Genomic DNA, 14981 nt, shown 5'->3' on the forward strand with positions numbered 1-14981 from the left:
TGTTGTGGGTTGGCAGGAGAGCCAACACCATGGTACTAGAGGAAGCGGAAAGGCACGCGTTTTAGCTCACGCAGGCTGGCGTGAGGTCTGGAACAGGACAAGGAAATTAGAATTTAGAAAAAACGGACGTAGCTGGTGGAATACTTAACTTTAATCCGTTAATGGTGAACGTCGCTCTTGACGGTACATAATTACAGTATCAATAGTAACTGGTAATGGCGCCTTGCTAGGTCGTAGCAAATGATGTAGCTGAAGGCTATGCTAACTATCGTCTCGGCAAATACGAGAGCGTATTTTGTCAGTGAACCATCGCTAGCAAAGTCGGTTGTACAACTGGGGCGAGTGCTAGCAAGTCTCTCTAGACCTGCCGTGTGGCGGCGCTCGGTCTGCAATCACTGACAGTGGCGACACGCGGGTCCGATGTATACTAATGGACCGCGGCCGATTTAAAGACTACCACCTAGCAAGCGTGGTGTCTGGCAGTGACAGCACATTCCTCCCCCGCAAATCGGCGGACAGTTGTGGCATAAGGCTTCCGCCCGCCGTGGGGAGGACCCCATGTTGATGTATGCGACGAGGTGGGGAGCCTAACAACAGGCGCGGCTGTGCCACCCGCACTCTGCCATTCGGACCGCGGGGAGCTAGGAAACGCCTGAAAACCTGCTCCAGGGTGCACGCCAACATGTGGTGTATGCACCCGTAGAGAGACAGGAGGTGCCGAAGGGTCGACCTCCATCGGGCCGGGGCACCCGACGGGCGAAGACGACATATGGTCCGGAGCGGGCAAAAGTTCTATGTAGGAGGACAACCGGTCACGGGAAGTGATCGGCGGTGCGTGACCCAGTGAGGCACCCAGTGGTTGCAGCGATGCGTCCACTGCGGGTGTCGCCGGCGGGAGAACAGGCGGCGGCGGCGGTGGCAGCAGCAGCAGCAGCAGTGCGTCGCCATGGGGCAAAATGGAAGGCAGCGTCGGTAACACCTGGGGCTGAGGCGAGCCAGTAAATGCGTCCCCAGGGCGCTGACCGGATGGCACCGTCGTTGAAAGCAGACGCGGAATGGCACATCCCGTGCGACGACAGAGGCGCAGCTGATTGAGATGCTGACGCACCTCACCAGAGGCCCCCAAAACCAGATACATAGTGCGGCCGAGGCAGCGAAGAATGCGCCCTTCGAGCCAACGCCGTGAACCTCGATAGTGGCGGTAGTAGACAGTGTCGCCTGGGGCAAAAGCAGGTGTCTGCCGCTGCACAGGAACCTGATGCGGCAGATGTAGCGAAGACATCAAGGTTCGTTGAGGGCGACCGTGGAGCAACTCAGCCGACAAGCGACCATCTTGGGGCTGAGAGCGATACGAGGACAAAAAGAGCAATAACGCATCCTCCCGAGAATGCGACTCTTTCAACTTCAACATCTGTGACTTGAAAGTCCTGACCAATCGTTCAGTGGCACCGTTTGACTGTGGCGAAAACGGCGCGGACGTCAGATGTTGAATACCATTGGCCTTGCAGAATGACTGAAATTCTGCGGACATGAATTGTGGGCCATTGTCAGAAACAATAGTCTGTGGAAGACCTTCAATGCAAAATATAGCGGATAACACTTGGATGGTGGCAGATGACGTCGTGGAAGACATCCGGACAACAAAAGGAAAATTACTGAATGAATCTACCACAATCAACCATCGAGCATTCCAGAATGAACCAGCAAAATCAATGTGTAAGCGTTGCCAAGGGGAAGTGGCTTTTGGCCATGCAAAGAATTTCCGCAAGTGTGCTGATTGTTGTTCGGCACACACCATGCAAGAAGAGCACAGATTCGTAATCGCGGCATTGATTCCGAACCAAGTACAGTGCTGATGAGCAAGTTGTTTCGTTCTCACTATACCCCAATGTCCTTTGTGGAGAAGCTGTAAGACAGAGGACTGTAACGAACGTAGGACCACGACCCTGAACTGATCATTATCAGAACGCAACAGCAAAACACCACGTCGTACAAAATGTCTCTCCCGGTGAGCAAAAAATCGGCGAACCAACGGATCCCCGATCCGTGACTTTGACAAGGGCCATTGCGTAGCAACAAAACGCAGAACAGTAGCAAGGACAGGGTCGGAAGCTGTGGCTGTAGCTACATGACGAAAATCAATCGGAAACAATTCGACCACGTCATCGGTTACCGAATCAGTGAACATGCAAGCAAGTTCGGAGGAATCGAATGCTCTATCCTCAGCAACAGGCAAATGGGACAACGCTCCAGCATTTCCGTGCTTAGCAGTGGACCGATATAAGATATCGTAGTGGTACTGCGAGAGGAAAATAGACCAGCGAATGAATTTCTGCACTGTACGTGGAGGGAGACGAAAATTTAATAGTCATGGGTGACTGGAATTCGAGTGTAGGAAAAGGGAGAGAAGGAAACATAGTAGGTTGATATGGATTGGGGCTAAGAAATGAAAGAGGAAACCGCCTGGTAGAATTTTGTACAGAGAACAACATAATCATAGCTAACACTTGGTTTAAGAATCATGAAAGAAGGTTGTATACATGGAAGAAGCCTGGAGATACTAAAAGGTATCAGATAGGTTATATAATGGTAAGACAGAGATTTAGGAACCAGGTTTTAAATTGTAAGACATTTCCAGGGGCAGATGTGGACTCTGACCACAATCAATTGGTTATGACCTGTAGATTAAAACTGAAGAAACTGCAAAAAGGTGGGAATTTAAGGAATGGGACCTGGATAAACTGACTAAACCAGAGGTTGTACAGAGTTTCAGGGAGAGCATAAGGGAACAATTGACAGGAATGGGGGAAAGAAATACAGTAGAAGAAGAATGGGTAGCTTTGAGGGATGAAGTAGTGAAGGCAGCAGAGGATCAAGTAGGTAAAAAGACGAGGGCTGGTAGAAATCCTTGGGTAACAGAAGAAATATTGAATTTAATTGATGAAAGGAGAAAATATAAAAATGCAGTAAGTGAAGCAGGCAAAAAGGAATACAAATGTCTCCAAAATGAGATCGACAGGAAGTGCAAAATGGCTAAGCAGGCATGGCTAGAGGACAAATGTAAGGATGTAGAGGCCTATCTCACTAGGGGTAAGATAGATACTGCCTACAGGAAAATTAAAGAGACCTTTGGAGAAAAGAGAACCACTTGCATGAATATCAAGAGCTCAGGTGGAAACCCAATTCTAAGCAAAGACGGAAAAGCAGAAAGGTGGATGGAGTATATAGAGGGTCTATACAAGGGCAATGTACTTGAGGACAATATTACGGAAATGGAAGAGGATGTAGATGAAGATGAAATGCGAGATATGATACTGCGTGAAGAGTTTGACAGAGCACTGAAAGACCTGAGTCGAAACAAGGCCCCCAGAGTAGACAACATTCCATTGGAACTACTGACGGCCTTGGGAGAGCCAGTCCTGACAAAACTCTACCATCTGGTGAGCAAGATGTATGAAACAGGCGAAATACCCTCACACTTCAAGAAGAATATAATAATTCCAATCCCAAAGAAAGCAGGTGTTGACAGATGTGAAAATTACCGAACTATCAGTTTAATAAGTCACAGCTGCAAAATACTAACACAAATTCTTTACAGACGAATGGAAAAACTAGTAGAAGCCAACCTCGGGGAAGATCAGTTTGGATTCCGTAGAAACACTGGAACACGTGAGGCATTACTGACCTTACGACTTATCTTAGAAGAAAGATTAAGGAAAGGCAAACCTACATTTCTAGCATTTGTAGACTTAGAGAAAGCTTTTGACAATGTTTACTGGAATACTCTCTTTCAAATTCTAAAGGTGGCAGGGGTAAAATACAGGGAGCCAAAGGCTATTTATAATTTGTACAGAAACCAGATGGCAGTTATGAGAGTCGAGGTACATGAAAGGGAAGCAGTGGTTGGGAAGGGAGTAAGACTGGGTTGTAGCCTCTCCCCAATGTTGATCAATCTGTATATTGAGCAAGCAGTAAAGGAAACAAAAGAAAAATTCGGAGTAGGTATTAAAATTCATGGAGAAGAAATAAAAACTTTGAGGTTTGCCGATGACATCGTAATTCTGTCAGAGACAGCAGAGGACTTGGAAGAGCAGTTGAATGGAATGGACAGTGTCTTGAAAGGAGGATCTAAGATGAACATCAACAAAAGCAAAACAAGGATAACGGAATGTAGTCTAATTAAGTCGGGTGATGCTGAGGGAATTAGATTAGGAAATGAGACACTTAAAGTAGTAAAGGAGTTTTGCTATTTGGGGAGCAAAATAACTGATGATGGTCGAAGTAGAGAGGATATAAAATGTAGACTGGCAATGGCAAGGAAAGCGTTTCTGAAGAAGAGAAATTTGTTAACATCGAGTATAGATTTAAGTGTCGGGAAGCCATTTCTGAAAGTATTTGTATGGAGTGTAGCCATGTATGGAAGTGAAACATGGACGATAAATAGTTTGGACAAGAAGAGAATAGAAGCTTTCGAAATGTGGTGCTACAGAAGAATGCTGAAGATTAAATGGGTAGATCACATAACTAATGAGGAAGTATTGAGTAGGATTGGGGAGAAGAGAAGTTTGTGGCACAACTTGACCAGAAGAAGGGATCGGTTGGTAGGACATGTTCTGAGGCATCAAGGGATCACCAATTTAGTATTGGAGGGCAGCGTGGAGGGTAAAAATCGTAGAGAGAGACCAAGAGATGAATACACTAAGCAGGTTCAGAAGGATGTAGGTTGCAGTAGGTACTGCGAGATGAAAAAGCTTGCACAGGATAGAGTAGCATGGAGAGCTGCATCAAACCAGTCTCAGGACTGAAGACCACAACAACAACAACAACAACGTGGAGGTACAGGCTTGGTCGGATGAAAAAGCGATGTCAAAGGTTTGTGGCCTGTGATGATGGTAAAGTGAAGACCATAGAAGAAATCATGAAATTTTGTAACACCAAATACGAGAGCCAATGCTTCTTTCTAGATCTGTGAATAATTTCGTTGCGCAGACGAGAGCAATTTGGATGCAAAGGCAATAGGGCGATCGTGCGATTCATATTTGTGCGCAAGCACAGCACCGATCCTGAAATCCGATGCATCCACCATCAACAAAAGGGGCTTCTGGGGATCGAATGGCGTAAGGCAAGTATTGGAAAGCAATGCCGATTTCGACTGGCGAGAGGCGCGTTCGCATTCCGTCGTCCAGACGAACGGAACACTTTTCTGGTGTAAGCGATGAAACGGAGCTGAAATGGAAGAGGCCTGTGGAACATAGCGATGATAATAGTTAATTTTTCCTAGCACACTCTGTAGCTGCTTCAAATTCTGTGGCGAAGGCAAGTCTTGTATGGTACGGAGGTGCCCGGGACTGGGATGTATGCCTTGGGCATTGAGTACATGTCCCAGGTAGGGTAAGTCACGAACAAAAAAGACACATTTGTCCTTCCGCAAGCGAAGACCATTTTGTCGCAAGACCTGAAATAATGTTCTGGGATTGGCTAAATGTTCTTCTTCCGTCTTTCCGGAGATCACAATATCGTCCAGATAGTTTGCTGCAGTAGGGACCGACGCACAAACAGTTTGTAGATATTTCTGAAACAATGCAGGGACGGATGCACACCCGAATGGCAGTCATTTGAATCGATACAAACCAAGATGCGTGTTAACCACCAAAACGCGCTGGGATTCTTTGTCCACCGGTATTTGCAAGTGCGCATCTGCTAGGTCCAGCTTCGAAAAATATTTATCCGGGTACAGTTTGTCAAAAAGATCTTCCGGGCGGGGTAAAGGAAAAGTTGCAGTCACTAGTTGTGGATTCACTGTTGCCTTGAAGTCCACACAAAGTCTCAATTTTCCCGAAGGTTTTGGCAAAATTACTAAGGGTGATGCCCAGAGAGAAGCCTGCACACGTTCAAATTACACCTTGTGATTCCAAATCGTGTAATGTTTGTGCGACCTCATCACACAATGACTATAGACAAGTTAAACAACTGAAATAAATCGAAACCAAACAATCTCACTGCAGAAGAGGAACGAAGGACGTAAAATGAGACAAGTTTTGTTTGTCCCTGGTATGTTGCAAGAAGGCTGCACTGTCCTAACGCAGGGATCTTGTGAGCCGAATACCTAGTTAACTTAACAGTTGCGGCACGCAACGGAGGTGTGCCCAACAGTTTGTAGGTGTCTTGATTGATCAGTGAAACTGCAGCCCTGGTATCGAGCTGGAATGGTATCACTTTGCCATTAATGTCCAAGTCCACAAAAAGTTTATTGCCCTGCTGACGACAAGAGCGACTGTCTCGTGCAACATGAACTGACACTGGTACAAAATCACGTGCTACTTGATGGGAGTTCCGGCGATGTCGACACACACTATTTGTGGGACGAACACAGTCACTGTTAGAGAGAGTGGCACTGGGCGGAGTGGAATGAACTATATGAATTTCCATGGCCGAAGTGTCGTGAGCCTGAGTGTCATTGGTTCGATTCCGATTCCGGCATGAAGCAAAGGTCCTGGAATGGTTTTGAGCTTCCGATCTGAACTTTTTCTGGCAAACGCTTTGAACATGCCCTTTTTTATTACAGTAAAAGCAAATAGCTTGGCGTGACGGGCAATTCTCACGCGAATGTTTAGCAGCACACTGCAGGCATGATTTTAGCACTGCATTTGCTTGCCAGCGCAGTACACGTGGCTGAGAGCCTGGCGGCAGTGGCGCGGCCGGGCACGAGGACTGTTTACTGTTCCGTGCAGCTCGCCCAGCGGGCCGGTTAACCTGACGACACACGGGTGGCGAAGTTTCAAATGATTCCTGAGCAAAGTCAAGTGTGTCCTGCCGATCCAATATGTCCATCACTTGTTGAAGGGAGGGATTGACTAGTTTCAAAATCTGTTCCCGTATACGAACATCAGAAACGTTCTGTGCAATTGCATCATGTACCATAGTATCTGAATAAGGGAGTCCACATTGACACTCAAAAGCACAATCCCTAGTAAGGCCTTGCAAGGTTGCAACCCACTCCCGATTAGTCTGACCTGCCGTACATTTTGTACGAAAGAAGGTATACCTTTTCGCAACTACATTGACTGATTCTTTGAAATATGCATCTAATGCAGACAAAATTTCTTCGTAGGACAGAGTTGCTACGTTGCGTCGGGGAAATAATTTGACTATCACACGGTACGTGGTCACCCCGGCGGAAGATAACAAAAAAGGCTGCCGCTCGTTACCTTGAATTCTTTAGGCGGCGAGATGGAATCCAAATTGGCATGACCACTCCATCCAGCTCTCCAGTGCAGCATCAAAAGGACGAAAAGTTGGTGCAACTGTCTTTTGTGGCTGTGTTAGCGGTGGAGCGGCAGCTGCCGCGTCGTTTTGCATTGCACGATGACCCTGGACGAGCTGTTCAAGTGCATCCAGTAAGGCCTTCGTCTGCTGATTCTGTAAGCTATAAAATTTGGACAGTACATCTGGAGATGGTGGCGAAGCCATTACACAAGTAAATCAGGGCAGTATACTTAAGAACGCAGTGTTGCCTCGTCGCCAATGTTGTGGGTTGGCAGGAGAGCCAACACCGTGATACTAGAGGAAGCGGAAAGGCACGCGTTTTAGCTCACGCAGGCTGGTGTGAGGTCTGGAACAGGACAAGGAAATTAGAATATCGAAAAAACGGACATAGCTGGTGGAATACTTAACTTTAATCCGTAAATGGTGAACGTTGCTCTTGACGGTACATAATTACAGTATCAATAGTAACTGGTAATGGCGCCTTGCTAGGTCGTAGCAAATGATGTAGCTGAAGGCTATGCTAACTATCATCTCGGCAAATGAGAGCACATTTTGTCAGTGAACCATCGCTAGCAAAGTCGGTTGTACAACTGGGGCGAGTGCTAGGAAGTCTCTCTAGACCTGACGTGTGGCGGCGCTCGGTCTGCAATCACTGATAGTGGCGACATGCGGGTCCGACGTATACTAACGGACCGCGGCCGATTTAAAGGCTACCACCTAGCAAGTGTGGTGTCTGACAGTGACACCACAGTTATGAGACACCAAAGTCCTAATTTGTATCAACCAGTGCTGGGAAGACACAAGGAAAACCTCATCTTATCATAGAATACAAATAGTCATATTGTTTTGTGTACCATTCCTTCCTTCTTATATGCATGCAAACAAGAACACTCGAAGGAACATTTCACATTTCTTACTTGTATTAAATTTTGTTGCACTGCCATTTATTGACATAGGAAGATAAGAAATATAATTTTGTCTGGGTAGGTCAGTGTGTGAATCTACGCATGAAATATTTTTCCTCATTTATGACTCACCTTGTATATACAACTCGTTTCACCAAAATCTGGACAACTTTAATTGTCCCTTTAAACAATATTTATTATCAAAAGATTAAATATTACAAAACATCCTTCTAAATGGTATATATAGAACCTCTGGAGAGCACATGCATGACATAATGCCTGTTGGTCAGTGTTGGTGAATGATGTTAGTAGTAAGATATGTTGGAGTCTCTTTCAGCTACAGTTCATATGTAGTAATCCAGTATATTTAAAACAGAATGATTGGGAGGACAAAATTCTGTAGACTAAAACATATCAAAATCATATTCATGCTAGATTTCTAGTGTTGGCTTGTGCCCAGTCTCGCTGAAAACCATATGGAGTTCCAGACATCACTGTTTCCATCCACAGTTTTGCTACACTCGAAGTAACATCCAGAAAAAGCTTCTTTGTTAAATGTGGAGGTAGGACATGACCCTATCGGGACACAACAGTTAGCCTATGAAGGCTGGTGGAGCCAGCTTGCACTTGGCTACCACAGGGTCCCAGTCTTTGCAGCATCTTTTCCCTTTCATTGTGCATGTCTATCCTCTTGCTATTCCTTCACTCCTCCTGTGGGAAAATGTCTGGGGTGTTTTTGGGTATCTGTTCTGCATTTTCAGTAGCTGACATAAGAACAGTCTCAACAACATTTTTCATTCCTTTTTTGCTTTCTCTGTTCACCTTCTTCTATCTTCCCTCCACTTCAGCGTTTGAGGATCCTTATTTCTTCTTTCTCCACGTGCACTCCTCAGGCCAACCCGCATGTCTGACATGTAACAGGTGATTGTATAATGTGTAATCCCCAACCCAGGGTCACAGGTAGGGTTCACATGAACTCCCCATGTATAAGCCTGGCCCAGGGAGGGGTGATTACCTGAGCTGCTACCTTCCATATTCTGATTTGTCCCTCTGTCAGGTGTTTGGGATGTGTGACCTGAGGTGTGAACAATCACCTAAGGTGGGTGAGACACCCCTCTGAGGGGCACGGCGGGGAGGGGGGCGGGGGGGGGGGGGGGGGGGGGGGGGGGGAGCACACCATTGGAAATGCTAGCAATCATGGGGGATTTTCTCGCAATGAGCCAGTCGATCAACGTCGCAGTCTACGTCTGCGAAATGTAAACGGAATGAAGCTCCCAATTCAAAGACCCTACCAGCTGCACCACGATTCCTCATGGTTTCGCATACTGAAGACAGTCAATGCTTTACAATCCATTTCTTATTCAGAAAGGTGTTGATGCAATTGTCAGCCCTGTGAAATCCTACTCTCGTTTATGCAATAGCACTTTCCTTTTGGAGACTGCTCCTGACTCTCAAGCACAACTACTACTTGCCATTTTAATTGTCCATGGCTATCCTGTGACCATAGAACTCTGAATTCTTCCCGTGGTGTTACTTACACTAGGCTTTTCAAAAGCCTGACCAAGGCAGAAATCCAAATATATGTCTCTGATCAAGGTGTCATTGCTGTCCATCGGGTGGTGAAAAAGGTAGATATATCCTTAGTGCCCACACACACTTTTTTCCTCACCTTTGATAGAGTGGTGCTACCGTCCAAGATCAAAGCAGTCCAGCCATACATTCTGAACCCCATGCGCTGCTACCAGTGTCACCATTTCAGCTACTGTCGAATGTTTTGTTGACACATGGCAAAATGTGTAAATTGTGGTATGGATGCACACGAGGGTAATTGTCCGCCTTATCCTCCCCACTGTACCAACTGCAATGATGGCCTTCCTGCCTCCTCTCGAGATTGCCCTGTGTATCTCGATGAGCGGGCTGACCAGGAGATCTGGGTAAAGAAAAAAGTGCCTTACCAGGTCACTCACAAGTTATTGACTAGTCACAAACCTACATTCTACCATCTGGCACTTACAGTACTGATCTTGCTACATCTCACTGCATGAAGGACATGGCCGTGCAGACATGCAACCTCAAATTCAGCACTGGGGTTGTGAAATCACCCAGTGTCATCGTAGCATCACTGTCAACTTGTCCAACTGTGCAACAAGCCACCAAACATCTGTCTGCTGGGGCGAATTCACCTGCTACACAACCGTCAGAAAGGAAAGGAGAGAATACTCTCACAAAGACTTCCTACATCCCTCCAGCCAACAAACATCTCAATCTTCCTCTGCCAGCCGGAAAGGCTCCAAGAAGTCAAACAAAGCAAACAGTCTTCTCCTTTGCCGACTCGGAGGTCCTCTTTGAAATTGTCGCCACGTGACACCCGTACCCAACCATTTTTGTGCACTGGAATCCACAGCTTGAAAGAGGGAGAATGCCAACACCTCTACAGATCTCACGGAGTAGGATCCTCCAGCCTCTGCACCCTGTAGCAATGTGTCTTTGAAGATTGGCACTCAGCAGCCAACGAGGTGACACCCCTTCATTTTTTCCCTCCTCCCCTTTCCTCATCATGAATTTTTCAGTAGAACGTTCATGGCCTTGTGTCAAACAAATAGGATTTATGGCTGCTCTTAGAATCACAGTGTCCACTTGTTCTCTGCCTCCAGGAAACAAAATTGCATCCTCACAACTGTTTTGAGCTCTCGCATTTCTTCCCAGTCTGTTCTGATTTTCCCCCAAGAATTGTTTTCCATCTCTTGGAGGAGTCCTGTTGTTCATACGGGATGACATTCATAGTCAAACCATCTCCCTGACTACCCAACTTCCAGCTGTTGCATTTTGCCTTTACCTTCCTCACTTGACCTTTTCTCTTTGTACCGCTTACATCCCTCTGTCATTTGATGTCACTAGGGCAGGCTTCCTTCCGCTTATTGGGCAACTACCTCACTCCTTTTTGCTGCTCGGTGACTTGAATGCGCACCATCCCCTTTGGGGTTCTTCCAGAACCTATCCGAGAGGTGCCCTCTTGGCTGACCTCAATCACTTTAACCTCCTCTGCCTTAACACATGAGTACCCATGTTCCTTTCAGACTCCACCTATTCTCATTTGGACCTATCCTTATGCAGTGCCCAACTTGCCCATCGTCTCGTGTGGTCTGTTCTCTCTGACACATACCCGAGCAACCAATTCCCGTGTGCTATCCGTTTGCTGACTCCTACCCCAAGTATGTGTACATCCAAATGGCAGCTTACTAAGACCTACTGGAGGCTGTGCTCCTCCCTGGCGACATTCGACGAACAACATTTCCCCAGTTGTGATGACCAGGTGGAATATCTTACAAACATTATCCTTACCATCACAGATTGTTCCATTCCTCGCACTTCCTGTTTACCACGCCATGTCCCATGGACTGAGGCGTGCCACGACGCAGTTCGTGTGCAGAGACGCGCCCTCTGCATTTTTAACCATCATCCTATGGTGGCAAACTGCATTCATTATAAACGGTTGTGTGCACAGTGTTGTCGCATTCTTTGGGATAACAAAAAAGCTACCTAGATTTCATTCACTAGTTCTTTTAACAGTTCCACCCCCTCTTCTGTCATGTGGCCCAACCTTCGATGGCTCTCTCGGACCAAGATCCATTCCCCAATTTCTGGCCTATTGCTATCTCCGTCAACTTGGGCCATCATTTTTCAGAGATTTCGAGCTTGTTCCACTATCACCCAGCCTTGCACAAGCGATACCTGTCTCTTCTAAGAATCATGAGTTCTACAATGCCCCTTTTTCTATGGGGGAGCTAGCTCATGCTCTCACTTCATCCCAATCCTCCGCCCCAGGTCCAGACAATGTTCACATTCAGATGTTGCAGCATCTTTCTCTTGTGGGCAAGCACTTTCTGCTTCATGCATATAACCGCATCTGGGCAGAGGGCACGTTTCCCAGATGCTGGTGTGAAGCCACTGTCATACCCATACCTAAGTTCAGTAAGGGCAAACACCTTCCTTCTAGTTAACATCTCATTTCTCTCACCAGTTGTGTTTGCAAGGTGACGGAATGTATGATTCATGCGCAGTTGGTATGGTGGCTCAAGTCTTGTAGTTTTCTAACCACTGCACAGGGTGGATTTCGAGCATGCTGTTCTGCAGTTGACCATCTCGCCACTTTGTCCACCCATGTCATACTGTAGCCATGTTTTTTGATTTGGAGGAAGCGTATGACACCTGCTGGAGGACTGTTAACCTCTGTACTCTCTACACATGCGACTTCCATGGCCACATGCCCCATTTCCTTCAAGAATTTGTAAAAGACCGAGTTTTCATCAAGGTACATGTGGGTTCTGCCTCGTTGGACAACTTTATCCAGGGAAATGGTCTGCCTCAGGGTTCTGTCCTGAGCATTATCCTCTTTGCTGTTACCATTAACACTATAATGGCCTGTCTCCCACTGGGCATATCTGACAACCTCTTCATTGATGATTTTGCCATCTATTGCAGTTCTCCACGGCGTCTACAGCAATGTCTCGATCGTCCTCACTCATGGAGTGTTGACAGTGGCTTTTGCTTTTCCAGTGACAAAACTGTTCAATGAATTTGTGGTGGTGCAATTGGTTTCTTCCGTTGTCTTTACATATTGGGCCTGTTGCTCTTCCATACGTTGAAACTACAAAATTCCCGGGGCTCACGCTCAATAGAAAACTTTCTTGGTACTCCCACGTGTGTTACCTAGCAGCCCATTGTATACAGTTTCTCAGTGTCCTACGTGTCCTCAGTGGTACTTCGTGTGGAGTAGATCGCACCACCCTCCTCCTTTTGTACCGGTCCCTTGACTGTTTGAAACTTTATGAGTCTGCATGTTTCTCCCTCTTAGGCCTTTTCAATACTATCCACCATTGTGGCATCCGTTTGGCCACTGATGCCTTTTGCACTAGCGCAGTTGAGAGTCTGTATGCAGAAGCTGCCAAACTACCACTGTCCTACTGCTGTGACTTTCTCCTCAGTATGGGACGCATCCCTCTTCTCTATTACCACCTTGAGTTTGCTTTCAGCTATTGCTCAGACAGGTTAACTTCACACTACCTGCAACTTTCCTGGTAGGTGTGAACCTTGGCTTCATGCGGTGGCCTGTGTTCACATTGGCCTTTATTCGCTTCCTAAGGACGCTACTCCATCCTAACTCTATCGCCTTCAGTTTCACAACCTTCACACGGAACTTCGCGATAGTACCTTTGTGTACACAGATGGCTCATGGACTGACCGGGGTGTCAGGTGTGCTTTCATCATTGGTGCCGAGATTTTTCAGTATCAGTTTTTGGAACACTGCTCAGTGTTTACAGCAGAGCTCTTTGCCCTTCATCAGGCCACACAGTACATCCAGCGACACAGGCTTTTCAATTGTGACATCTGCTCAGACTCTCTCAATGCCCTTCAAAGTGTCTGTGTGCTGTACACCATCCACCTCTTAGTGGAACAGGTCCAGGGAAGCTGTCACTTGCTCGCTCCTTATGGAGCCACTGTGGTGTTTACGTCTGCCAGGAAACGAGGCCACCAACACTGCTGCCAAGGCTGCAGTCCTCATACCTCAGCCCGCTAGTTCTTATGTTCTCTCCAATGATCTCTGCGTGAGTCATCTATCAGCAGGTGGTGTCACTTTGGCATCACCACTGGTCCTCCCTTCATGGGAACCAGCTCCGAGTTATTAAGCCTCCCCCAGCAGGTTGGATTACCTCCTCTCGACCTTCTCGCCACAAGATCATTTTAGCTAGGTTGCGTATTGGGCACTGTCTTTTTAGCGATCACCATTTGTTAAGTGGTGCTGCTTCACCACTTTGTGCTCATTGCGCTCACCCTTTGATGGTCTGCTATTTCCTGATGGAATGCCCCTTTTTTAATGACTTACATTCTCATTTGTGTTTGCCGTGTGAGTCATCGTCCATTTTAGGAAACGTTGCGCGGGCTGTTGACTGCGTTTTACTTTTTATCCATCATAGCAATATGGCAAAGACCATTTACATTTTAGTTCAGGACCTCAGTTTCTCTATGGTGTTTTCTATAGAATTTTCTCCATATCCCGTTTTTAGCTGTCTTCTCTCCCACCGATTGGGATTAATGTGTAGTTGCCTTTAACTTGTCTCTTTGCCTTCGTGTTCTACAGTTTTGACATGGGTGCATATGAACCTGGTTGTTTTTGCGCCCTAAAACAAACCAAATGAAAGAAATCCTGGTTTCATTTTCAGTGAATTCTCCAACACACTAATTATAATTGTGTAAATGTATTTTTATTTTGCTGTTCTTTTAATACTATGATCACAAAATAAATCCACATTTATCTTTGCAGCTGGTCCTGGACGTGCTGCAATGCCATCTCCAGGAAATACTTCTGCATTCCGCACCCGCTTGTGGTCATCGCTTGAGCAGCTTTTTGAGTCTGTATACTCTGAGTGTGCGAAGGTAGAAATACTTCTTGTTTTATAATTGTTCATGTTTAAACATTTGTATCTGAAACTCTCAGTTGGAAGTAACACAAAAACCTTGCTGTTTGGAAAATTGCCCAGCCAGATCAATATCAATTGCCTTCAACGACCTTTACACAGGTACACTGTGCCGCCAGTGACGACGGTAACCTAGACATCGCAGAGGCATTGCTGAGGCAAGTTAACACAAGTCAATATCAATTGCCTTCGTACACAGGTACACTGCGCCGCAGCACAGAGCGTTATTTGCTCTGCGAACATCGAGGAGTGCGGAATGAAATATGCTCACTATTTTTATTTACTTAAATTTGGCATATTTCGTGACAGTACCTTTTCCGTGAAATCTTTACAA

General features: G+C 46.3%; 1 protein-coding gene across 1 annotated transcript in view; it reads left to right on the forward strand.

Moving 5' to 3' along the window:
* The window catches only part of LOC124712013 (conserved oligomeric Golgi complex subunit 5), a 151341-nt gene that overhangs the window by 54708 nt on the left and 81652 nt on the right, over positions 1–14981 (forward strand). The window contains exon 7 of the mRNA XM_047242305.1: positions 14494–14606. Coding sequence (XP_047098261.1) covers positions 14494–14606 — 113 coding nt within the window. The remainder of the gene's footprint in view (positions 1–14493; positions 14607–14981) is intronic.

The sequence above is a fragment of the Schistocerca piceifrons genome, chromosome 8 (genome assembly GCF_021461385.2).
Source record: "Schistocerca piceifrons isolate TAMUIC-IGC-003096 chromosome 8, iqSchPice1.1, whole genome shotgun sequence".
In the NCBI taxonomy this organism is placed as follows: Eukaryota; Metazoa; Arthropoda; class Insecta; order Orthoptera; family Acrididae; genus Schistocerca; species Schistocerca piceifrons.